Source organism: Benincasa hispida, chromosome 9 (assembly GCF_027475165.1).
Source record: "Benincasa hispida cultivar pf3 chromosome 9, pf3_genome.v1.1, whole genome shotgun sequence".
In the NCBI taxonomy this organism is placed as follows: Eukaryota; Viridiplantae; Streptophyta; class Magnoliopsida; order Cucurbitales; family Cucurbitaceae; genus Benincasa; species Benincasa hispida.
This window is the reverse complement of record NC_143486.1, coordinates 25,873,127-25,898,039: the sequence shown is the minus strand read 5'-3', so window position 1 is coordinate 25,898,039 and position 24,913 is coordinate 25,873,127. Positions and strand designations below refer to the sequence as shown.

The 24,913-nt window shown below is 30.7% G+C and overlaps 1 protein-coding gene across 1 annotated transcript; it reads left to right on the top strand.

The window, feature by feature from the left end:
- Window positions 1-17,544: 17,544 nt before the first annotated feature.
- Window positions 17,545-24,512, top strand: NEK4 (NIMA-related kinase 4). Its single transcript, XM_039040639.2, has 15 exons — window positions 17,545-17,784; window positions 18,518-18,670; window positions 18,792-18,858; window positions 19,041-19,106; window positions 20,064-20,110; window positions 20,429-20,474; window positions 20,585-20,665; window positions 20,791-20,833; window positions 20,948-20,997; window positions 21,142-21,223; window positions 21,317-21,366; window positions 21,471-21,544; window positions 21,773-21,824; window positions 21,951-22,412; window positions 23,567-24,512. The coding sequence occupies exons 2-15, from the start codon at window positions 18,585-18,587 to the stop codon at window positions 24,203-24,205; spliced, it is 1,845 nt and encodes a 614-aa protein (XP_038896567.2). The 5' UTR covers window positions 17,545-17,784; window positions 18,518-18,584; the 3' UTR covers window positions 24,206-24,512.
- Window positions 24,513-24,913: the final 401 nt, after the last annotated feature.

Sequence of the window (24,913 nt, the reverse complement as noted above, 5' to 3'; positions counted from 1 at the left end):
CCCACGTAAGTGAGTGGTTCTTGATATATTTAGCATTTTTTTAAAGGAATTTTTCCTTCTGCTTCATGAGAGAAAAAGTAAGACAGAAACATTGTATGAGAGTGGTTGTTCTTAGAAACCAATCATAATTCCTTATTCTTCTTTCTACTCTCAATCTTTCCCTCATTCCAAAATAGTCAGAGTCCACCACTTCTGGATTCTCTACTTGAGAATATCGAGGAAGCCATCGTGGTAGTACCCATCTCTTGATCGAGTGATTCTTGAAGAAAGTCTTCAAAGGTAAGAGTTTCTGAAACTCTATTTTTGTTTAATTTATGCATAAGTTATTCTTTCTTTTCTGTAAAAATTACATTCTATGAGAAATGAGAATTGGGACGATCTCGTTTCCGCTCAAGGTTCCCTTCAATTTGGAATCCTTTAACAACTCTTGTTGAAGGTTCAGTAGTTTCGTTGGAAAACTTATTTAATACTATTTTACTGTGTGGTTTGTGCTCTTTTATGTGGTTCTCTTCTAAGGATGTAGCATTTATCGACACAGACACTTTATTATCTTTTGGATCGTTGAAGTAACCACCTCTAGTTCTTTTGGGGTAGCCTACAAATAGGCATAATTTTAAACGAGGTTCCAAATTCTTAGGATTAGCCTCAAGCACATGTGCTAGGCAATCCTAGATTTTGAAATTGTTTAAATTACCTTTATGATCATTCCATAATTCCAAAGGTGTTCAGAAACACTCTTAGATGGAACACGATTCAAAATATAAGTTGCATTTTGTACTGCATATCCTCATAATGAGTCAGGTAAGGAAGTGTAACTCATCACGGATCTTTCTAGTTACATCGTTTTGCTAAGGTGTACCAGTTAGGATACAATTCCATGTTCCATCAAATAATCCTGGAATTTTAAATCCATATAGTCTCTACCTCGATCATATCAAAGTGTTTTTATTATTTTACTTAGTGCATTTTCAACTTCAACCTTGTACTCTTTAAACTTTTCAAAAGCTTCATACTTATATTGCAATAAGTAGACAAACCCATAAGTTGAATAATCATCTGTAAAGATGATGAAATATTCAAACCCTCCTCTTGCTTTAACCTTCATAGGACCATAGAGATCCAAATGTACAAGCTCTAAAGGTTCTTTGGCTCTATGACCTTTTCCAATAAAAGATCTCTTAGTCATTTTGCCTTCAAGGCATGACTCACATACTGGTAATGAATCATTTTCTAACTCACTTAGAAGTACGTTCTTAACTAATCTCTCAATCCTATTGAATTAATATGACTTAATTGTAGATGTCAAAGATGGACATTTTTCTTGGGACTCCATGATCTCACAGGAAGTGAGCATGGGCTCATATTTCTTGGCTAAAACTTCAAACAAGCTGGCCAAGATATACGCCCGAGTCTACCCATCACTCATATGTCTCCCAAACATTTTGAGATGCATTAGCGGCTGGGGCTTAAGGACGATCCTCAACTAGGATGAATCGTAGGTCATCGAGATCCATATTAATAATATTTTTCCATCTTATATAGTTATTTTCATTTAACTTATCAGCGAAAAGCATGTTTAAAGTAGTGGTTGTCATTATGAAATTGCTAAAACCATACAATTTATTTATATTAGTTATTAAACGTGTTACCCAATTAATCAATCAATCAACTTATCAAAAATCTAATGTACCCTATATGACATCTATTTTGCAATGATGCTTCAGTTGGGTAGGGTAAAAGCCACCGTAGAGTGATGAGATACCCCTTCGCTGAATTAAAACAATATCAACTAATAATTACACTAGAACAACTTTTGTCCCTATAATTATTAGTCAGCATTGTTTAGCCTTAAAAATATGAACTTGCTTAATATTTTCTTATAAGTGAAACCCCTCATTTATGATTCTAGAGTTTCGCTTCAATGAGCCAACCATAGGAAAAAATTGATTGGGACAAAAACTAAAGCAATCCTATCTATTTTTAGAGATTTGAGTAAAAAATTCAAGCAAATGTCATCCGTAGGAGGACACCAGCAAAGATGCCTCGAGGCCAAGCATGAAAGTTTACTACAAACTAATGAGAGAGACTGTGAGATATGTTGAAACACGTTCTGCTCCCACTTACTATAAACACTATCTCTGTTCACTTTGATATTGATCTATGCAAACACCACCGTAGGGGGACACAAGCAAAGGTGCCTCGAAGACGAGCATAGATCTCACAGTGTGAACGTTCAAGGAAAAACGTAAAAGGAAAAATGAAGTATCAGATACTCATTTTCCTCCCGCTGAGTGTTTTACCTAGGGTTGATTAACTTAGCAAATTCGGCTAATAATTTTACTGATTGTTTGTTAAAATTTGTCCAAAGTAACATTTACGTTGGATAGTTTCACAATATTGATTTATGTTTATTAAACACTTTAGTAAACATGAATCGCTTTTATGGACACAAAATTGTATTTATAGTGCGAAGAGTGCAGCTGTCAGTTTTTATGTAGTGACTGACAGTTAATGGAAGTTGCTTAATTTAATCAAAGAGTTTGATTAATTAATCAAGTACCATTGGAGCTTCAAAATATAGATCCATAAGGTTTCCTCGTTAGCTCAATTGGGATAAAATAATCGAATTAATTCGAATTGTTGAAATTAATAAAGGGAATTATTTATATAAAATTATATGAGATATAATTTGAGAGAAAATATCAAACTTAATATAAATTTGATTCATATTAAATAATTGAGAGAATTTGTTTTTATAATATTAAATTAAATTATATATATATATATATAATAAATAAATATTGGTTTTATTTAATTACATGTATATTTTTTAATTACATAAAATAGGTTGTTAATTAAATGAAAATTAGTTTTATTTAATTATATGTATTTTTAATTACATAAACGTTTCATTTTCTTCAAACAACTTATAAACCTTTCCATTTCTTCAATAAATTCTCTCATTATCATTTGGAACATGAAAAGAAAGGTTCTTTCATCTTCCACTTGCACTATTATAAATACTCCAAAATGTGTTGGAGTTGTAAGGTGTTGAAAATATTGAAGTTGTTGAAGATTTTGGAAAAATGTTTTTTCTCTCAAAACAAAATAATTTCTCTAAATTATTCAAATAAGCCCACAAACTCTCTACTTTTGGAGAGAAAATCATGATGAGATTAGTCTTCAAGGATACGTTTTCCGAATCATTTCTTCCTTTTAATTTCTATATATTATATATGTATGTTAATCGATCATGTGTATTTTGTTTCCCTCACATATATTGTTTACGCATTATGTAAAATTAAAACTAGGACGCGATCTTTTTCGCAATGGGTACTCTCGTATCCTTTCAAAACCAAATATTTTTCATCTGAAAATTTTTAAATGTGCAGTATATGTTCCAATTGCTCTACCACAACGTACTAAGATAGGCCCTCAAATAAGGTTCAGAATATATATTGGATATGATTCCTCAATAGTTATCGAATATCTTGAACCCTTGACGGGTAACGTATTTACTGCACGATTTGTTGATTGTCATTTTAATGAGACAAATTTTCCAACTTTAGGGAAAGGAATTAAGAAGTTGAAAAAAGAAATTACATGGAATATATCGTTATTGAAATTCAAAAGATAATTCATTTGCAAAATACAACATATCAGTTACCAAATGCATTTATAGATGCAAAGAAAGTAACAAAGTCACATATACCAGCTGCAAATGTTCCATCGAAAATTGATATCCCAACACAGCAAGTTGTCACTAATGAGTCTGGAACACGCCAGAAACATGGTAAACCAATGGGTTCTAAAGATTAAATCCTTGAAAAAAATAATTAATAATCAATAAGACTTGGTTGAGGATGTACCCTTGAAAAAATTCATGACATGACTAATGAGGAAGGTGGAATACATAAAGATAATAATGAGATTTCAATAAACTATATCTTGCTCGAATTCATGTAGTTTTTGACAATATTTTTGCGTACAATATTGTTCTTGATATTATATCTAAAATGAGGATTATGAACCAAAATCTGTTGAATAATATCGACATAGAAAAGATTGGTTTCAGCGGAAAGAAACAATCAAGACAAAATTAAACTCACTTTCAAAACGTCAGTTTTTTTTGGACTAGTAGCCCGAACACCAAAAGGTATCAAACCTGCGGGACACAAATGGGTGTTTTTGAGGAAAATAAATGAAAATAATGAGGTCATAAGATATAAAGCATGACTAGTTGCACAAGGTTTTTCACAAAAACCTGGAATTGATTATGAGGAGACGTATTCTCTGGTGGTGGATGCAATTACACTAAGATATTTAATTGGCCTGACTATGTATGAAAGTCTGGATGTTCACATTATAGATGTAGTCACAGCATATTTATATGGATCACTTGATAATGATATTTATATGAGAATCCTAAAAAGATTTAAGGTACCTAAAACATATAAATCGAATTCTCGGGAACTGTATTTAATAAAGTTACAGAGGTTGTTATATAGATTGAAACAATCAGGATAAATGTAGTACAATCGCTTGAGTGGATATTTATTGAAAGAAGGATATCATAACAATCCAATATGCCCATGTGTTTTTATAAAGAAAATCACACTTAGAATTTGTTATTATAACTGTATATGTTGATGATTTAAATATAATTGGAACTCTTGAAGAACTTTCAAATTAAATAGAATATCTTAAGAAAGAATTTAAGATGAGAGATCTCAGAAAAATAAAATCTTATCTTGGCTTGCAAATTGAATATTTAGTATATGAGATATTTTTTCATCAATCAACTTATACAGGAAAAGTTTTGAAAAGATTTTATGTGGACAAAGTACATCCATTGAACATTCCAATGGAAATCCATTCACTAGATGTGAAGAAAGATATATTTCGACCTCGAGATGATAATGAAGAACTTCTTAGTCCAGAAGTACCATATCTTAATGTAATTGGTGCACTTATGTATCTTATTAATAATACAAGACCCATATTGCATTTTTAGTAAATTTATTAGCAAGATATAGTTATTCTCCAACAAAAAGACATTGAAACAAAATTAAGCATATACTCTGTTATCTCCGAGGAACGATCGACATGGGTTTGTTTTATTCAAATAAATCAAATTTTGATCTAGTTGGTTATGTAGATTCTGAATATTTATCTAATCCACACAAAGCTAGATCAGGTTATCTATTCACATGTGGAGGAACTGCTATATCATAGGGATTGGTGAAACAGACCACAACAATCACTTTCTCAAATCATACTGAAATTCTTACAATTCACGAGGCTAGTCGCTAAGATCAACGAATCGGCATATTCGTGGAATATGTGGTTTGTCTTCTAGTAAAAATCTTCCAACGATATTATACGAAGACAACACAACATGCATATCCCAAATTAAAGAATGATATTTTAAAGGAGAAAGAACAAAACATATTTCACTGAAGCTTTTCTCCACTCATGATCTTAAAGAAAATGACGACATTACTGTACAACAAATTTGTTCGAAAGATAACCTGATAGACTTATTTACAAAGGCATTACGTACCACAATCTTTGAAAAACTGGTGCACAATATTAGTGACTTAGAGATCTCAAATGATGTTTCCATGAGGGGAGTAAATATACTTTTAAGGGTATCAGATTATATGAAATATGTACTCTTTTTCTTTCGTTAAGATTTTTTTCCAGTGAGTTTTTCCTAGTAAGGTTTTAACAAGGCATATTTCATATATAATGAACATCTAAGGGGGATTATTATAAATATGTTAAATTGGGTGTAATGTAGATGCCCATTATTAATATCTATTGGTCATGTGTCACTTATCCATGTGTTGTTCATGTATCACAAGATTACACACTATTACTATCTATGTAATTCACCTCCTACTCACCAAATTACTTATAAATAGTGACATTTGGTGGATTTTGAAAGACGCACACATATTGGTAATCAATCAAGAAAGATTGGAGAGAGTGGAAAAATTCATTCTTTGTTATTTTATTTACTTTTTGCTATTTATTTATTTATATATTATATTTATTTTAATATTCATATTATATTTTCTCCATATTCGTATTTTCGTTGTACGCCATTGTGTTCCTCAAATTCACAACACTATATACATTTGAGAAAGACAAAAATTAGAAGAATGGGATACAAATTATTAAAGATGGAGAAAAGAAGTTAGAAAGACGTGAAAATTTAAAAGAGAGAGAAAATAAAACAAACAATAGAAAATAAAGAGCAAAATTAAGTTGAAGATCAATGTTTAAAATGTTGATGGTGACAAAAATATCAATATCTCAATTTTATAAAAATCTAGATGGAAATACCAATAGAATATTGAGGTGGTTGAAATTTTTTTAAAATGGTTATAAAAAATCAATTTATACTCTTAAACGTTAGAGTTGTATAATTGAAATTAAATTGTACCAATTTTAATACTAAATTTTCCTCATTGTATTAATTTAAACCATCATTAAGATTCATTTAGAAAAATATCTTGCACACTTATAATTGTTTAAATTAAATTCCTAAACTTTTATAAGTGAATTAATTTATACCATTTATCAAAACTAGTCAAGAAACACGTGCAATACCTGTGAATCTAGTAATTTTAATTAAACATTGTAAAAAATAGTAGATTTTAGCATGTGATGACTAAATATTATATAGTTTCATTTTAATTCACATAACCTATATCTTTTGTAAAGTGAAACATCAAATCAATTTTTTTTTCATTTATGAAATTCTATTTTGACATTTATGTAAAATATTTGTTGTCCAAAAAAACTATATTTTTTAAACGATGAATATTCTTTCTTATCTTATTAAAAAAAATATTTACTTGCTACTTCAAAATTTCTCATAAAACTTTCCAAAAAGTATTTTTATTGTATAAGACTTAAGAGGACAATAACCATTTTTTAATATAAATTATAAATCCCATTAACACAATACAACTAGAAGTTAATAAAACTATGAAGTTATATTCTATTTTGTAAGTTTAAAGAAAATTAAAAAAAAAGTTCCTTTATGTACATAATGGTTCTAAGAATGAAATTCTAAGAAAATGTGGAAGTTGAATCGGTAGTATGCTTTTAAAATTAAGAAGATTAGATCAATTTGTATCAATTATCTCCCTAATTTTCTCAATTATATGTATATCACTTTGTTCACTTAACTTCTCAAATACTAATTAATTATCTCTTAAATCTCCGGTCTCTCTTCACACTAATTCAATACATAAAAAATAATATGTTAATGAACTAATTGAACATGTTAGTTTCTATTGAATAATTGTTAAGCATTAATTATAATTATAAGCATAAACAGAAACCATTGTGTTCCAAGTAAATATACCTTTGATGCGCATTTTAACAAATACTTTTCAGACATCAAATCTACAAAAATTCTCAATTCAAACAAATTCTAAATACATTGCAATATTTTGAGTTGTTGATAAAATCTGCCAAAATTATTTAATCTCCTAAAAATGAAAAACAAAGGAACAATTATTTAAAAAAATGAAAAGTAACAAAGAATGCTTTTAAAATGGAGATTTATTCTAATTAAACTGAGAGTTGATTACTAAGAGAATTCATAGGCATGAATCAATTTTACACTTCAAATTTCAAATGTATGAGCTTGGATAATCACTTACCCGAAAAGTTTGATAAGCATTTTTTTACGTAAAATTAAGTTTATTCCCTTTGTGATTGTGAAGAGTGACAGTGAAGTTGAAAGAGTTATAAATATATTGAATCATCATGTATCGATCACAGGAAATCCATGAAAGAGTCAAAACTAATAATAGAATTGCTAATAACTAACTACCAAATCTAGAGGGAATCATTGTCATTTGTTTAAAAACTGAGGGCAAATTGGGGAAGTAAAACTTCTCCTACTTCTCCCTTTTTAATATAGTAAATATTACCTTTGATCATCATCAATGCATCAATCTTACATGTGTGAAGACTTTTTAAAATATCATATTAACAAAATACACTATTAAAATTGATGAATGAACAATTTTCAAAGAAAATCCTATCTGAAAATGTAAATTGATTCGTTTATAAAAATTTAGAGATTTAACTAATAAAAATATAAGTATCACACTATATTTATCCAAACAAAACATATTGAAAGGTAAAATTCAGTGTTTGGGTTTAATTGATATAGCCTATAAATTAATTTTTTATTTTTGTTATTTATCATATATATATTGCCATTGGTTTCCAATAAGGACAAAAGTGTCACTTGAAAAAAAAGATGTTATGGTATGACAATAATTATTTTGAAAGGGGCTTTTTTAAATATAAAAAATATTTTAAAATATTTAAATTTTATAGTAAAAAGTTTCAAAAGTACAAAATATTTTTTTGAAACTTTTTGTTATAAAAGGTAAATATTTTTTAGATTTTTTATTTATAAGAAATTCCTTTTTGAAAGAAACCAAATTACAATATTAGATTCTCAAGTAGCCACATTAAATAATAGTGAAAACAAAGTGCTTCTCGAGAATTTATGAGCTAATTAAGCCTCTTTTGTCTCCTCTCATTTCAATTCTTTTGAGTTATTCCAAAAAGTTGTTTAGATATTTGGAGTATTTTCCTCTCTTTTTGAACCAATTTATCCGGTTCTTCTTTTTAAGCAAACATTTCAAATATCTTATTAAAAAAAATGGTTTGTACTCTTTTTTTTATTATTTATTGTTTGTCACGTTAACATCAATTTTCAAGTTTAAATTTTATTTTGATCTTGAATTTTTAATAATAGTCTATTTTGGTCATAAATTTTTTAAAATGTTCGTTTTAGCCCCTAAATTTTGAATATTGCTTAATTTTGACCCCTAAATTTTTAAAAATGTTTTTTTTAGTCTTTGAACTTTTAAAAAGCGTTTATTTTGGTCTATGATATATTAAGATTTTTAATGACTAGGCTACTAAATAAGTTAACTACACTAAAAAAAATCTAGAGTTTCAATTTTGAAGGTGGCTGTTCGCACGAGGTTTCCGAAGAAACGTGTTTCGTGGAGTTGAACTTGAGTTGGTGTTGATGTTGGAGTTGATTTGATGCGATGTGGTTCGATATCTAATACTTGATCCTCTGATTCTCTCTCAGTTGGGTGAATATGTTTGACTTGGAGAAGGAAAGCACTGAACGTTCTTGAAGTAGAAGTCTTGGAAGCTTGAAGTAGAAGTCTTGGAAGAGTATTTGTGTCTTCAAAGGTCTTCTGCCTTATAGAAGTGCAGCTTCAGAAGTTTTGGCAGCTTGAAGTAGAAGTCTTGGAAGAGTATTTGTGTCATCAAAGGTCTCCTGCCTTATAGGAGTGCAGCTTCAGGAGTCTTGGAAGCTTGAAGTAGAAGTCTTGGAAGAGTATTTGTGTCTTCAAAGGTCTTTTGCCTTATAGGAGTGCAGCTTCAAGAGTCTTGGAAGCTTGAAGTAGAAGTCTTGGAAGAGTATTTGTGTCTTCAAATGTCTTCTGCCTTATAGAAGTGCAGGTTCAGAAGTCTTGGAAGCTTGGAGTAGAAGTCTTGGAAGAGTATTTGTGTCTTCAAAGGTCTTCTGCCTTATAGGAGTGCAGCTTTAGAAGTCTTGGAAGCTTGGAGTAGAAGTCTTGGAAGAGTATTTGTCTTCAAAGGTTGGAAGCTTGGAGTAGAAGTCTTGGAAGAGTATTTGTCTTCAAAGGTCTTCTGCCTTATAAGAGTGCAGCTTCAGGAGTCTTCAGGAGTCCTCTGCTTGTTAGTGAATTCTCTCTGGGTCTTCTGAGTGTAGAAAATGCTGCCCTTACAAATGAAGAGAACTTCTCTATTTATAGAGTTCTCAGGTGGGCTTCGTGGGTTTGGTTGGTCCATGGGCCTGACCCTTGGGCCCAATTAGTTAGTTTTGGGCCTGATCTGAAATTTGAGTTCAATACAACTTTTTTTTGTAGTTTGGACTTTAATCCCAATAGTAATATCAAATTGGATCAATTTAATCTTATCTGATTCATCCACGTGACGTCATCGAAACTTGTCTTCAATTCAATTCGGGACATGTATTAACTTCTAATTGGACCCAAAGTCAATGATTTAGAAATTCGTCGTTAATTTAGCAAACGACGTGGTGACTTGTGATTGATCCAAAATTTCTCATTCAACAGTGGCAAACTGGGAGAATGTAAAAAAGAAATTTTAGTTCAAAATTCTGGTCTTTCAATATTTTGACGCAATGGTTGTTGCCATTTTACTTCACATTCATCTTGTTCAATATATCTACTCTAGTCATTCAAAAATGCAAGCTCATTCACACTTCTATCGAAGAGCTAACATACTTTTAATTTAATAGTAGGGACTAAAATAAACACATCTTAAAAGTTTAGGGACTATAAAAAAATATTTTTTAAAATTTAAGGACTAAAATATAATTACAAAGTTGTAGTGTGACCTCAAGTATTTATGTGGTAGTGTAAATTTTTTTTCCTACATGTTATCATTAATGTAGTACAAATGTTTATGGGGATATTTGTTTCACATGTTTGTCATGGGATTTAAATAAACATTTAATATCTCTGTTTGATTTACAAAATTTGACTTTTTAAAATCCATAATATTATTATGCATAAATTTTAAACCCTGTAACATGAGTTTTTTAATACCTTCAAATAGGTAAGATTTTTATACATAGAGATAAATAATAAAAATATAGCCTAATTAATTAATAAATTATATCAATTAATCATTATTATTAATTTTAATTAATTATTAAATATAAATATATTATTTAGATTTAATATATCACCTTGTCTTTAACTATTTAATATAAAAAAATTTATTATTAATTGTTAATATTCTAATTAATTTATATTTATTTAATTACTTTTGGTAATTAAATTAAATAATCTAATTATGTTTAACTAATGTTAATATAAAATTATTTATTTATTTTTATTTTAAATGATTAAATAATATGATATAACAATATACTAAATAAATTATTAATTTAATTTATGACTACATTAATTATTCTCTTGCATCTAATTAAGTAATTATTTAATTTTGGTTTCTATATACAAAATTGGTAAATCAAACATAAAAATATTTAACTTCTAGATATTATTTATCCTACATATTCAAACACATACATTAATTGTTTCAAATTTTTAAAACATAGAAATTTAAATTCTAGATATATGATATTAATACCCATGAAACAATATAAGCGATCGAAACAATTTCTAAGCGATTTTACTTAAAAATAATAATAATAATAAACAAACTAAATATTAGCTTTTGGCCTTATGCTTTCCAAAATCTTTCAAGCTTTCTTCCTTTATTTCTTCTTTATCAATATTTGGAATTTGAGATATTTAAGTAAATGTCTTAATTGAAGATGTACTTTGAATATTTCTACCCATATTAAAATAAAGAAGATAGGCTTCAAGTTTAAGGAACAATCAAATGTTAGTAATTGAGATTGTCTTAAAGAACAACATCATCATTTGGCACAAGAGTTATCCACACAATCTCAAAATCATCTTTGGATTAATTAGTTTAAACATTTTAGGAATTCTCGTAAAATTATAAGAACACAACGCGTAAAAAAAAAATGAGATACTCTTGAAACTAAAAAGTAGATTTGTACTTGTATATATTAAAAATCTAATATGATATAGAGAATGTTTCTTAACTCGATAATATAATAAAATGTTATTCTTCCTAAAAAGTGTTATAAAGGCTAATGCTTAGCTTAGACTCTACTCCTCTTAGAACAATATGAAAAAACAAGAAAAATGAGTCGACATCTTCTGTAAGTGGTCCTTCTTGGGACCCTTTGAAAATTAGGTCAATTATGTCTTATAGGATATGCCCATAAATGGCATTATCAAGCCATACTATAGGTAAATTATATTCTTAATAACTCTCACCAAAGCTTCTGTTTCTAAATTCAAATTCAAATTTCAAAAGTAAATATTTTATTTGAATTTTAAAGCACTTACTTTTCCCTCTATTTTTCAAATTCCTTGACTGTATTTTTCTTTCCAAATTTTCCTTTCATTTGAACATTATTATGCACGTAGCCTTTAGAAAAAGAAAAAACAAATCAAAATTCACAAAGTGAGATCCATTAGTATTTGCTTCTTTAAAATAATTATTATATCATTAACCATATTAAAATTTATTACTTTTCAAACATCTCTTTCACATCCATCTAATCCGCAATTATGAATAAATTTGGATTCAACAAATAAAACTAAATTCATTATTATTTAGACTCAAATGGGATAGAAACAAAGTTCAAAATCGAAATTGAAAGAACCGGTAAAGGTCCTTGAGCCAAATCGGTCCCAAATTTCAATTTTACAGAACGCACAATTTTACAAAATCATTATACATTATGCATCAAAATAAAAATTACAGCATGCTAATTAAGAAAATAAATAAAGGAGAAAAGGGGATAAGAATACTCTTACCTTTGAAGAATCCTTCTTCAAATGAATCCTCTTCGATCTGGAACAATCACGATCAAAAGGACTTCCAATTGGCCACGAACTCAAAAACTAATTTAGACACCACCAGTTAGGGCCTTCTGTATTCTCGAGTTTTGTGGGACCTATGATTTTTTTTTTGAAAGGGAAAGGATAATTGAGAGAGGAGAAGAGAGATGAGGATAGTTTTCTCAAAACAAATTCTGTGTTTCCTCTCCTCTGTCAACATGAAGAAGAAGATGAAAACCTCCCAACCATCCACTCGTGTACGTTGGTTGGGAGAGAATAGGGGTGGGAAGTTATTCCCACCCTTAATTTCAAAAAATTAAAATAAATAAATCAATTTTAATTTTAATATATATATATATATATAAAATAACCAACTTATTATTATTATTATTATTATTATTATTATTATTATTATTATTATAACTCCTATTGTTTAATATTGTATCACATACAATATAATCTATAGATTTAATTCTCTCAACAACTATGTTTAATATAAACAATCTCATTTATATTAAATTTAATTATATGAATCTAATTCACATAATTAATATTTGAATTATATTCAAATATTTGTTTCCTCTCAGAAAAAAAACTTTATAGTAAGTAGAATTCTACGAATTCAATTTTGTTGCATCGAAACATAGAAATGTTGACTAATCTGACTAACATGAAAGGTGTTCTATTTTCTCGTAGCTCGCGAAAATGATAGAATCATTTTGGATATGACCAAATTTAATTGAAAAAAAAAATCTCTTTTGCGAGTCAAATGTTTTGGCAATTCCTGAAATTATATCATATATAATTAAATTAAATCACATATAATTAATTCCCTCAATTAATTTGAACAATTCAAATTAAATCAAAATTGATTCTCATCTAATCCATGTTGAGCTACAGAGGGGACCTCATGGATATGTAGTTTGAAGCTCCAATGGTACTTTAAGCAATTAATTAAACTCCTTTAATTATATTAGTAATACCCATTAACTGTCAAACACTCTATTAAAGACCAATTGCACTTTTCACATTACAGATATATTTATGTGTCCATTGGATATAATCAGTCAATAGGGCGATGACCCTTCACAAATTACTCGTAAGTACAGCTAGGCCAAAATTATCGTTTTGTCCCAGTAGTTACATCTAACTCCTTAAGTACCACTAATCCCTCTAATGAACAATAAATCATAGTATAACTATGACTAAACCCCTTTAGACCATGAGAGAGTGTGGCGCCACATTGTTCAAGCCCCATAATCAACCCTTAAGGGAGCATTTTATCTATTTTCTCCAACATTGGGGAATGAGTGAATTCCGTTTTGTGTAGTTGTGTTCCCAGCTCCCCAATTAGACGAATCCCCAAAATGCTAGGCTTGTTGAGTCGACGATCTGACCACTCTCACCCATACAAATCAAGGGATCGCCTTTATAGGCAAAAGTTCACAACTCACTCATGATTCAGATCATGTCACCTATGGTCATCCCGGTGAAATGTAAGTCTCTATTATGAACGGTGTTATATAATGAGACTAGTCATTTCGTGGTCCAATCTTATACAAACTCCTCTGTATAGAATACCCTCGTTCACATGTCTCCACATGAATGTTTAGGATCAGATACTTTACAACCATTGTAACATCTACAAAGCAGGCCGTACTCATAGTGTCACCAGGATAAGGTATCCAGCTTTATCTATCTACTATAAACCATTTAGGTTATCACTTAAACATAATTCACTTGTATATCTTTACATACATGTTTAAGCTACAAAAGATAACCTTGGATGTTAGTTTATTGGTTTGTGGGTTTAATGCTACTAAATGTCAAATAAAATATCTTATATTTTTATTAAATAAATAAAATATTTGTACAATACAATTACAAACTACAGGACCCTACAAGATTTAGGGTATCGATCCCAATAGAAATATCAAGCCCAAGACCTTATGAGTCACGAGTCAAAGCACCCGTGGGACCCATCTTGGTCTCAGTCAGGGATGAGATTGAGTGTTAACCAATTTGGCAAGTTGCACGCCTAAAACTTAATACTGAAGGAAAATAGGAGCCATGAGACCCAAGAGCCTGAAACTAAAGAGAGAGAAATCCTAGGTTATATGGCTTATATGTACGTTGTTATAACTTCAGAAGAAGCATGTCAATCATAATTCTCCAAACTCTTGCCACACCTTAAATCCTTTTCATTATTAGACATTAGAGGTTATGTGGAAAGTACAATACCATTGTCTAATTTTTTTTTCAGCCACGTCTTTTCTAACTAAACAAAATTCATCATTAAGTATACACAGATAAAAAACGTACAAAGTTTAAGACCAAATAACACAAAAACATTAAATCTCAGTTTGATAATGATTTCAGATTTAGTTTTCTATTTTTAAAATTTATGCTTGTTTCCTACCAATTTATCAATTATGGCTTTAATTTCTGTTGAAAAAACACTTGAATTTCAAGTAAAATTCTAATAACAAGAACAATTTTGTAAAAAAAATATGTACATATTTTTTAAGGTTTGAAAATTTGGCTTAGTTTTGTACAACAATATTGATAGAAAATGGATAACAAAACATAAAATCTTATAGGTAAAAAAAATATTTATAAACTTAATTTTTAAAAACTAAACAACTATCAAATGGGGTCTACAAATTTAGGATCTATTAGACAAAGTTTAAAGTCTAGAGGACCTACTTAAGGCAAATATTAAAGTTTTGAGACTTATAATTACATCAATTAAGCCCCTTTAAACTTTCATATGGGAATCAAGTTAAATTTTTCACTAGCATTTCCTCATTCATGCATCAACTATAATAATTTATTTTGTAAAATCGACATTTTGAAAAAGTCTACACGAGTGAGAACTGATCCATAAATGGTTTTTGAAGATATTTATAATGATGGGTCCACATTGATTCCCTTTATGATAATTTAGGAGTTTAACTATTTCAGTTTATAAGTTCGACACGGTATTTTTGAGCGAAATATGAAGGGATGTTTCATAGACTTACGAAAATTCAAGATTTAAATTGATATAATTATTAGTTTGGGTTTATACAACCCAAAATTTAAAATTATAAACTGATATTTTAAACCAAAATAAGAATAGCTTTAAATGATTTATCCTATGCATTAGAGATCAAGACCCAAGGGTACTCTAATTTGAATTTTCTCCCAGATGTACTGACATAAAATAAAAGGAAAATGTTTACCGATAAAAGAAATGTCAAATTATTTACAGAAATAACAAAAAAAAAATGATTAACTTCTTTTATTAGTGATAGACTTCTATCAATTTCTAAAATTGATAGAAATAGACTTCTATCAATTTTTATCACGGATAGACTTCTATCCGTCTCTATAAAAAAAGATTAAAATTTTGCTGATAATTTTACTTATTTTTCTATTTTTAAAAATCTTTCGAAATAAAATGATATTTTCTTAAAATTTATGTATATTAATTAGAGAAATGAAAGGTGTAAAATGTAACGACGTCGTTTGAAGTGACGGCAGAAGAGCACCGTAAGACTTCGTACACAGCGGGGTACAGAATCGAATCCAGCCCTGGCCCTCCGTCCGTGCACTGGATTTCACTCACGCAACGTCCCTTTCAAGAATCCCAACAAAATCAAAATCTAAACATATACAAATAAAATAACAATTTTATTTTTTAATTAGAATTAGGTTATCATTATTGTTATTTTAACCAAAAAAATAATGAATTATTTTTGATCTCCCGATTTCACAATTTTAGTTTTTGTAATTTCAAATGTCTAACTCTAATTCATGTATGTTAAATAAATATTAAATTTAATCCTTTAAAATAAAAATATGATAAGTAGACATGTTTTCAAAATTTCAAGTCAAAATGCAATAACAATAAATAAAAAATAACATTAAACAAACTGTAAAAACTAAATTTAAGCTTTCTTGAAAATATAACAATTAAAATTGAATAAACTTAAAAAATACAAATATCAAAATGGTAATATAACCAAAATTTACTAAAAGTATGAAAAAATTTACTAAAAGTATGAAAAAATGTAGGAAGATAGATGGATGAAAATCCTAGGATTAAAATAACTTCTAACACTTATATAAACAAATAGATCTAAATTGATTCACTTATGATTATTTATAATTTAAATTGATATAATTATTAATTTCAAATTTTAATAGATACAATATAACTTTTTTTTCTTATTTTGCTAACTTTTTAATTTTATTTCGATGATTTCAATTTTCTTTATTTAGTTCTCATAGTATAAATATAAGTCAAAATGCCAAAATGCAAAAAAAAAAAAAAAAAGAAAAAAAAAGACATGTACTCTTTCTCTTTAGATAAATTTAAATCATCGTCCACTTGTTATACTTGAAAGAAAGGTAACTTCAATTTACCTTATTGTTTAAAAAGTTGTGATTTGATCTATATAGTTTCAATTTGATTCTTATACTTTAGTAGTAATTAAGTCTCACATATCTCTAAATTGTGTGTTACCTTATATAAAATTATACTCCTTTTTTATTTTTTTTACTTAACCTAAATTTTAATATAGGGAACTAACACAACTATTCAAATAGAAAATTATACCATGAAAAAAAAGTTGTTAAAATGATAACAATGCAAATAAACCGACAAAATTAGAAATAAATCCAAAACTAAATCCAAACCATATAAATGAAATCGTTTCAATTGGTGAAACTAAATTGAAATTCTTAAGATTAATAGATAGGACTTTTTAAAATATAGAAAAATAAATACAAATATTTATAAATATAACAAAATTTTATTGTCTATCCATCGTGATCGCAATCTATGATAGACAGGCGATAATATTTTACTATTATTTATAAATATTCTCAACAGCTCTGTTATTTAAAATAATATTCTTTAATAGATTATGATATCAAATCAAAACTCTTAGAATTATAAGGACTAAATTGAAATTTTGGATTTAAAGATCAAATTTGAAAATTTGCAAAAAGACCCCTGCCCTCCCCTCTCTCTACATCTCTTTCTCTCACTTGCAAATTTGAAACTTTGAATTTCTCTCTCTTTTGCTTTTTTCCAAATCCCCCTCTCTCTCTTTTCTCTCTCATTACAATAATGGATTTTACAATAAAAAATGGTTGAAGAGTGTCCATCCAACCCTCCTGTCAATTTCTCTCTGCATTTTTCCCACTCCAACCTTACTTCATATTCGCTTCTTCGCTTCTTCTTCTTCTTGTTCCATCGTTGTGTTGCTCGCCGGAGAATCGCTTCTCCTACCTCCAGGTTGCAACTCTCTCTGTACTTCATTTTTAGTTTCTTTCTGATTACGGAACTTGTTGGCGAAATTTTGATGCTATATGTCGTTTTTTTGCCCTAAACAGATAGCATAGTTCTTGTTTCTACTTGCATTTGGTTTCTTGTCTTGTTTCTGGTTGAAAAAGTCTCTCGTCGGTTGCGCGCTTCTTCTGATTTGCTGCGACTGTTTTCCTTCTTGCATTTGGTTAATCTGTGCTCCGAAATGTTTCTTATGCTTTACAAAACAGTTTATGTTGAGTGAATGGTGAGGATGAGTGAGAGGAGGACTAGAATGTTACTTCATTGTGACTTTGAGTTGAATGCTTTAGCGAAAGTGTAAAGGCTACGTTACGATCACGTGATTTTATGCCGTTTTGGTTCTGTGTTTAAATTCAAAACCACGTGCGTCCTGTTTGAATTTTTGGATCCAGTGGCACCGGATTTTCTCCGTAACCTAACCTAGTTTCCATTTGACAATCGAGCTCTGCCTAATTAATTTGAGCTTTAGGCATTTTAATTGTTAAGATGAATTTGGCTGCCGAAATATTTGAATTATGACATTTGGGTTGTGGGTGGCAAACCACGCTTTTCTTATCTTTATTGTCTTATGCCACCAAAAGTTTTATGCGCTTCAGTTGGAAATTTATGGATGTTTATAGTTCAGAGCCAAAGCGATGGTGATACTCTACATGTCTAATTTTATCTTTTTGATGAATGTCAGTTAGTGGCCTTGTTTTGGGTTCTCGCCTTTTTTGTTTATCAAAGGGCAACAGTGTAACGATATTAAAATGGAGCAGTATGAAATTCTAGAGCAAATTGGCAAGGGTTCGTTTGGCTCTGCTCTTCTTGTAAGGCATAGGCTTGAAAAGAAAAGGTATAATACTTCCCCGCTTATATGCAGTTTACGGATTATGGCTTTAGTTGAAATATAAGTAGGATGACAGAAATGGTTTAGTGACTATGGGAATTGTCATTTTACCTTTACATTTTCTTAGGTATGTTCTCAAGAAGATTCGTCTTGCTCGCCAAACTGATAGAACAAGAAGATCAGCTCATCAAGAGGTTTGTGGTAATCTAGCAGTATGGAAATTATTCTAGTTTTGGGAACCTATGTTTGAAAATGACGAACTTGATTAGTCTATTTAAAGCTTGTGTCTTCTAGTTGATGTTTACATGATTAATCTTGTAAAATACGTTATCAAATATCACATGGTTAGTGACATTTTTCTATTATTTTTCTTCAGATGGAGCTTATATCTAAAGCACGCAACCCTTTTATTGTGGAGTATAAAGATTCTTGGGTAGAAAAGGTTGTATATCTTAGATTACTGTATGCGTTTAAAACCATTTTATAATGTTGCTTCGGGGAGATTTATTTTAATGTCTATTTTCTTATGGGTCTTCTGAATCTGTGGTGTGGATTTGATTCCATTATCTTTAGAACTCATTTTTAAAATTTTAACATCCTTGCGGTATCTACGTATGAGATTTTAATAGAACCCAAACATTCGAGAGATAAAAGGTAACCAAACTACAAGATAAACCCAAATGTTAGCGGAGTTTTAAAAATCCCTCTCGGGCACGCAGTGCTTTGCTCACAAAACTAGGCATGCCTTTTTTGTGAATCTCCAAGTCTCCAAGCCCTAGGCCTCTAAGCCTCTAACCTTGGAGTTTCTTCATTATTTTTAAAAATTGTAATAATTAAGGTTTTTGCTTCATTATTAACTAAAAAAAATCAAATTTACTAAGCTAAATGCAAAATTTGTTTTTATTTTTGTTTTTTCCCCCATAATTTTCATTTGTTTTCTCTTCTTTATGTATCACTTTTATATATAATGTGCCTCACAAAAAAAAAAGTTTTTTTTTTGGGCGTCTTACGCGTAAACCTCATAAAACTATTACACTTTATTGCGCCTTGAGCTTTTCAAAACATTGAGTGTTAGAGATACTTGGACCCTCACAATCTTGAGAACACTCTCAAGTCCTAATTCATTTTTCAAAATATTGCTTGCCTATCTCCTTCTCCACTCCTTTTTTTTTTTATAACAAACAACCTATCAGATTTCAGTTACTCTGTTCATCATTGTCATTTTACTTGTAGCATTCCTCAGAATTGAATAATGTCAATTTTATTAACCTTGTTTCTCTTTTTCAGTTTTATTATTTGTTTCTATGTATGATATAGCCTTTTCTTTTCCTTCCTTTTTTTGGTTTTAAGGAGATCATTCTCTGCAGTGTGCCTGATTTGTTAAAAAATTCTCTTCCAGGGCTGTTTTGTGTGCATTGTGATAGGATATTGCGAAGGAGGAGACATGTAAGTTCTGCTGAAATTTATTCCATAATAGCTTATTTTTGTGGTAAGAACTAAGAAGCATCAATTTCATTGTTATCAAAAGAAATTTAGATGAGCTGTCCTCCTAGGCTGGCCAGAAGAATACAGAAAACCTTTCTGTAGTCATCTACTTGGATGGGGGAATAATTACAAAAAATTGTATCTAAACTCTGTAGAACCCTAAGAAGCTGTCTAAATTGAATTTAGTCACCAACTCTATGATATCTCGTTCAATTTCATCTTCAGTTTTATTCTTCTGTGGTATCTCTATAACTTCCCTGTATTCCTTATTTTTGACAGGGCTGAGGCCATAAAAAGAGCCAATGGTGTTTTTTTTCCTGAAGAGGTGCCCTTCTTGTTTGCCGGCTAGATTCTTCAGCTTCACCAATATTACTATTGTTTAACTGTTCAGCTGATCAACCTGGTTTGTTTAACAAATAACACTGTACTGTGCAGAAACTTTGTCGGTGGCTTGTTCAACTTCTTATGGCACTTGATTACCTTCATTGTAACCATATTCTTCACCGTGATGTCAAGGTTGATACCTCACTGCGTATGCCCTTGTTAGATGACATTATGCAATCCTTTGAGCTACTATATTTTTTAAAGTTTTTATTTATTTAATAATTAAATTGAATTAATTTTTTTCATGGTTGGTACAGTGTTCAAATATATTCTTGACAAAAGATCAAGACATACGCCTAGGTAACCCATATGCCTTAGTCTTGTTTCTCTCTATATAGTTTTTGTCTTGAACGTTCACACAATATTTTATTTTTAGTTTCAATAAATGAATATATGCCTGTATTGGCTGCGCAGGTGATTTTGGCCTTGCTAAAATGTTGACCTCGGATGACCTTGCTTCATCTGTGAGTACCATGGCTAAGAGTCTGGATACATTTATAGTGTGTTTTTTCAGCAATCATGTGTATCTTTTTCGTGTTTGGTGGTGTTGGTGTTAGCGAGCAAGAGAGATTGTTAGTTAGAGTTGTAATATTCTTGATGCACTGCAGGTTGTGGGTACTCCAAGTTACATGTGCCCTGAGCTTCTTGCTGACATACCTTATGGTTCAAAGTCAGATATATGGTCTCTTGGTAAACCACCTATTATTGATCCTTGTATTCCTATCTTATATCAGTTGTGATTTCTTGAATATCTATATGGCACCAACACCAACTTCTGTTCAGGATGTTGCATATATGAAATGGCTGCCCACAAGCCAGCATTTAAAGCCTTTGTAAGTTGCTTGTAGTTGCCATGCTTATCGATAGTCAAATTAGATAGCACAACAATGTGGTCCTGTTTTCTTGGGAAGACTAATTTGATATTTTTCCAAACCAGGATATGCAGTCCTTGATCAATAAAATTAACAAGTCGATTGTGGCTCCACTTCCAACCATTTATTCGGGTGCATTGTGAGTCCCAATTTAGTTTGTACAATTAACTAGTAGTTGCTGAAACCTTAACTTTCTTTTGTCTGATTTAAAACAATGATGTTATTTCCCCCCTTCCTGCATTTCCCTTAAGGACCAACCATTATTATAAATTATCAACTTATCCTATAATTTTATCATCATTTATCTAATATGGTCATTGAATATTGCACTCAAGTTTTCTGAAGTATTTCTTTGATCATTGTTCAGTCGAGGGCTCGTCAAAAGCATGCTGCGAAAAAATCCAGAGCTCCGACCAAGTGTATGTCTTTTCTTCATGTCTATATATTGTATAATATGCATGGAGTTCTATGGAGCATTGATAATTTTTTTTTTAATCATTTTGGTGGGTTTTTCTTGACGTTGCTCATTTGGTTTTACTTTGTAGGCTGCTGAATTACTCAATCATCCACATCTCCAGCCCTACATTCTTAAGGTTCACCTTAAGTTGAATAGCCCCAGGCGCAATACTTTTCCTCTTCAACGGTCTGATACAAACTATATCAAGAAAACAAGATTTGAAGAGCCAGGATCTGATAGCTCAAGAACTTTCAGAGAGAAGAGACTGTCTTTTAGCAACGACAGGGTAGTAAATCCAAGTGTCTCTGTAACCGAGGAAGAGTCGCAATGTTCCTCTCGAAGATCACTGCAGTTGCCTAGTTATTTGAATAAAAAGTTTGAGGAATTATCTGTTGGCAGTTGCGCTGAGAAAGAAAGTGATGTTAACCTGTCAAGAACCTCAAAGTTTCCAACAATTTCGAAAACGCCGAGGTTGACTAATGCTAAGGTTTCCGCTACACCCAAAAAGCAGACGATCTCATCAAAGTTTTCACCTGCAAACTTCAATCCTGTAAGTTTATAATAAATTTTGTGTATAGTGTTCCCGTTCCCCTGAGTCCCATCTGTTTGGGCATGTCTTTCTTTTTTTCCTTGACTGATTTATACCTTTATTTCTTGAAATGAGAAACAAAAGAATTTCATGGAAACAATGAAAAAAAGACTAATACTAAAAAATACAAAGCTCTGCCGGGGAGGAAAAAAACTATTCAAATAAAGTTAAACCTCCTCAAGAAAACCAACATAATAAACCAAACAAAACACCAAAAAAAAAAAAAAAAGGGCCAAGAATGTTGAGCTTTGGGCAAAAAGAGACACCGAAGGAAGCAGGAGCCAAAAGAAATGGAAGAACGGAGGACTTGGAAGTAAAAAAAATGCCCAACCGCAAAAAACTTCAGACTACCCAAATAAAAGGCTCCATAGATTTCCAAAAAAAGCTTCAACCGTAAAAACTTCGAATTTCAAAATGAAACTGAACAAGATATTTGAGACAATGCAAAAATAACAACCCCCAAAGCCTCTGAAATACCAAGAACTACACATTGCAGGACAATCATTACAGACTAGTGAATCACAATTAGATCTTAACTTATGGTGATTGAGGCATGATTTCTTTCATCGGTAGTAAACAAACCACAATTAAGAAATGAAATTTGGGAGGATTTAAAGGATGCTTAACTGCTGATGCTGCTGATTATGAAACTTCGACCAAATTCCTTGTATCCTCAACTGAAAAAAGACTTTTGAATGCTTCTGCAAAAGTATCTTTGTTAGGAGATTCATCCGTCTCTATATTTACTAAACGTGCTTTAGCTTCCCTAATATCATACTAACGTCAGATGTTTTATAGATCCTTAGTAGTAGAAGTGCTTAAGAAACCTTAGTATTATCAAAAGCAGTTTAGTGCCAACCGTTATCTTCATTAGGTTGAAGCTTCTAGATGAGTGGAGGATAATATCTCGTGAACCTGTGTTTAGCTCGCCTGTAGCAGAGATTTATTAGATGTTTTGCCATAACTGGCTAAGATACACTATTCAAGCTGAGCTTAAGTGTTTTCTAATATGTCTGATTCTTTTGTAATGTTTTAAAATTTATGCTTTTTAATCCTGAGGTCAAGTTAAACACCAACTATTGAAATTATTCATTTTCGGTCTGTTGATTTTGCAGATTCCAGCATCACATACTCCAGCTAGAAGATCTTCACATTCAAGTCGCCGAGCATCTCTTCCACTGTCAACAAAAGCTGCAGGCTTTGGCACCCCTTACAGGTCGAATACCGGGCTGCTTCACGGCATGAACTCTCCTGATATCTCTGTCAATGCCCCTAGAATCGATAAGATTGCAGAATTCCCCTTGGTTTCTTCCGAGGATCCTCTCCTTCACATCCGTGGAACATCATCAACATCTGCACAATGCTCTCTCAACTCACAAGATTTCACCAACTGCTCGATTACGAAGGACAAATGCACCGTCCAGGTTGTGGACAAAACCACGACAAAGAAAGCTGATCTTCTCAGTTCCAGCTTTAGAGTTCCTGGAAATGAAAGTGATTACTTTGATCACAATCCAGCAATCGCCTCTTCAAGCCGTTTATCCTTGGAGTCACGGCAGCGACGGTTCGACACCTCGTCGTACCAGCAACGAGCCGAGGCACTGGAAGGGCTTCTGGAGTTCAGCGCTAAATTACTACAGCAAGAGAGGTTTGAAGAGCTTGGGGTGTTGCTGAAGCCCTTTGGACCTGAGAAAGTTTCTCCCAGGGAAACTGCTATATGGTTGGCCAAGAGCTTCAAGGAGGCAACAGTGTAAGTTGAGTACTAATTCAAAGATCATTACCACTTGTACATTGCCTCAACTGTCACTCAACTTAATATAGGAGCTAGCTAGGCCTTTCTCTGCTTCATTTTTCCTTTTTTTTTTTTTTTTTTTTTTTTTTCTTTTCTTTTTGCCTCTCTTCTTCCTTTTAACATTTTCTGCAAATTTGAAGAAAAAGTTCTTCACCTGTTAGAATTTTAGGTTCAAGTAATTAACCAAAATGGGCTTGTGTGCAAGCCGTAAAAGGATGTTAGTTTTAGGTTGCTTTCAAATTATCAGATTAAAGTGTTGAAAGTTATTACGTCCCAACTGTTTTGAGTGTTCGGTAAGATAAATTGTGAATGAATTTGTGAAAATCATTTTTTTAACCACATGTTGAGTCTTTATTTTTAAAACTTTGTTCCCTTCAATTTTCAATTTTATTGTTTATAAATTTAAATTTATTTTGAATATTTAGTATATTTCATACCCAATTTCTATGTTCTAAAATTGCAAATTGATTAGTTGTGTTCAATCCCACCAATTTTTTCTTTAAATAACATCATACTTTTTAAAACAAAAAAATGCACTTATTTCTCGTATATTTAACAAGCATATATGATATAGCATTTTAAATAATTATTTAAAAATAAAAATTATCAACAAAAAAGTCGGACAAATTTAGACCGTGGGTCTATTTAGCCATTATTCTTAGTCATAACA

What these genes read in the sequence shown, in the direction of transcription:
- NEK4 (XM_039040639.2), top strand. Translation starts at nt 18,585, where the DNA reads ATGGAGCAGTATGAAATTCTAGAGCAAATTGGCAAGGGTTCGTTTGGC. An exon ending in TTCTTCACCGTGATGTCAAG is followed by an intron (nt 20,666 to 20,790) that starts GTTGATACCTCA and finishes TGGTTGGTACAG; the next exon opens with TGTTCAAATATATTCTTGAC. An exon ending in CGGATGACCTTGCTTCATCT is followed by an intron (nt 20,998 to 21,141) that starts GTGAGTACCATG and finishes GATGCACTGCAG; the next exon opens with GTTGTGGGTACTCCAAGTTA.